Source organism: Gavia stellata, unplaced genomic scaffold, assembly GCF_030936135.1.
Source record: "Gavia stellata isolate bGavSte3 unplaced genomic scaffold, bGavSte3.hap2 HAP2_SCAFFOLD_42, whole genome shotgun sequence".
In the NCBI taxonomy this organism is placed as follows: domain Eukaryota; kingdom Metazoa; phylum Chordata; class Aves; order Gaviiformes; family Gaviidae; genus Gavia; species Gavia stellata.
This window is the reverse complement of record NW_026776913.1, coordinates 742194-743891: the sequence shown is the minus strand read 5'-3', so window position 1 is coordinate 743891 and position 1698 is coordinate 742194. Positions and strand designations below refer to the sequence as shown.

General features: G+C 54.7%; 1 protein-coding gene across 1 annotated transcript; it reads right to left on the bottom strand.

The window, feature by feature from the left end:
• Positions 1-541: 541 nt before the first annotated feature.
• On the bottom strand, positions 542-1498 carry LOC132321422 (olfactory receptor 14A16-like). Its single transcript, XM_059834919.1, has one exon. It carries the CDS (start codon positions 1475-1477, stop codon positions 542-544), a length of 936 nt encoding a protein of 311 aa, XP_059690902.1. The 5' UTR covers positions 1478-1498.
• Between the last annotated feature and the right edge of the window lie 200 nt (positions 1499-1698).

The window sequence follows — 1698 nt, the reverse complement described above, 5'->3', positions numbered from 1 at the left end:
CTGGCCTCTCTTGCCCCCTTGCTGTGCTCCCCACAGGACCCCAAGCTGGCAGTGGTGCTCTGCAGAGCGAGCAGGCTGTGGTGCCTGCAAGCCATGCGGAGCCAGTCCCAGGCAGATCCCTGTGGATCATTCACCATCTCCCGGGACACTGGGAACCCACAGGTGAAGGCTCATCCCAGGCCCATTCCCTAACACGTTGCCCCATGCCCTTCTCCCCTGAGCCCATGGAGAGCCCAAGCAAAGCAGCATGACCTCGTAAGGGCAATTTCTTCAACCTGACCTCAGCTTTGGAAGAACCCAACCACCAGACACCGGCAATGAGGAAATCCCCTTTTATTACGGAGACACGACACGGGAGGCTGTACCATTGTGCCAGAAACATGCAAACAGGCCTCTGGGTCAGACGGGCTGGGTTCGTGCCTCTGGTGGAGTGGAGTGGATGCAGCCATTCCTGGATAAACATTGTTATCACACATAAAATGCCCAAAGCACAGGAGGTTCCAAGGTGGATTTGAATGACTTGTAAAGAGACACGGGCAGGTTAATGCTTCTGAGAGACTACTGACAGAATCAGCTTCTTCAGTGTGACCTTCAGCTCCTGGTTCCTCATGCTGTAGATGAGGGGGTTCACTGCTGGAGGCACCACTGAGTACAGAACTGCCACCACCAGGTCCAGGGATGGGGAGGAGATGGAGGGGGGCTTCAGGTAGGCAAACATGGCAGTAGTGATAAACAGGGAGACCACGACCATATGAGGGAGGCACGTGGAAAAGGCTTTATGCCGTCCCTGCTCAGAGGGGATCCTCAGCACAGCCCTCAAGATCTGCACATAGGACAGCACAATGAAAACAAAACACCCAAAGTCCACAAAGATACTAACCACAATAAGCCCAACCTCCCTGAGGTAGGCATCTGAGCAGGAGAGCTTGAGGATCTGTGGGATTTCACAGAAGAACTGGTCCACAGCATTGCCTTGGCAGAGTGGTAGTGAAAATGTATTGGCAGTGTGCAGCAGAGAAGTGAGCAACCCACTGCCCCAGGCAGCTGCTGCCATGTGGACACAAGCTCTGCTGCCCAGGAGGGTCCCGTAGTGCAGGGGTTTGCAGATGGCAATGTAGCGGTCATAGGCCATGATGGTCAGAAGAAAATATTCACCTACCATTGAGAAGGGAAAGAAAAAGACCTGGGCAGCACATCCTGCAAAGGAGATGGCCCTGGTGTCCCAGAGGGAATTGGCCATGGCTTTGGGGACAGTGGTGGAGAGGGAGCCCAGGTCAAGCAGTGAGAGGTTGAGGAGGAAGAAGTACATGGGGCTGTGGAGGTGGTGGTCGCAGGCTATGGCGGTGATGATGAGGCCATTGCCCAGGAGGGCAGCCAGGTAGATGCCCAGGAAGAGGCAGAAGTGCAAGAGCTGCAGCTCCCGCGTGTCTGCGAATGCCAGGAGGAGGAACTGGGTGATGGAGCTGCTGTTGGACATTTGCTGCCTCTGGGCATGGGGACCTGTGCAAGGAAGAAAAGTCATTGAGAAGCTAGGGGAGACTTTTCTGAGCAAAACCAAAGCAATTTCCTTCAGACCCTCCCCTTGCTACACACCCTGCTCCCCTGATTTACTTTTCTAGGAGACCTTCCTTCAGCTCCATGGCTGAAGCACTGGTTTGGTGCTGCCTGAATATGCTGTGAGAAGTGGGCTGCTGAGGT

What these genes read in the sequence shown, in the direction of transcription:
- LOC132321422 (XM_059834919.1), bottom strand. Translation starts at nt 1,477, where the DNA reads ATGTCCAACAGCAGCTCCATCACCCAGTTCCTCCTCCTGGCATTCGCA.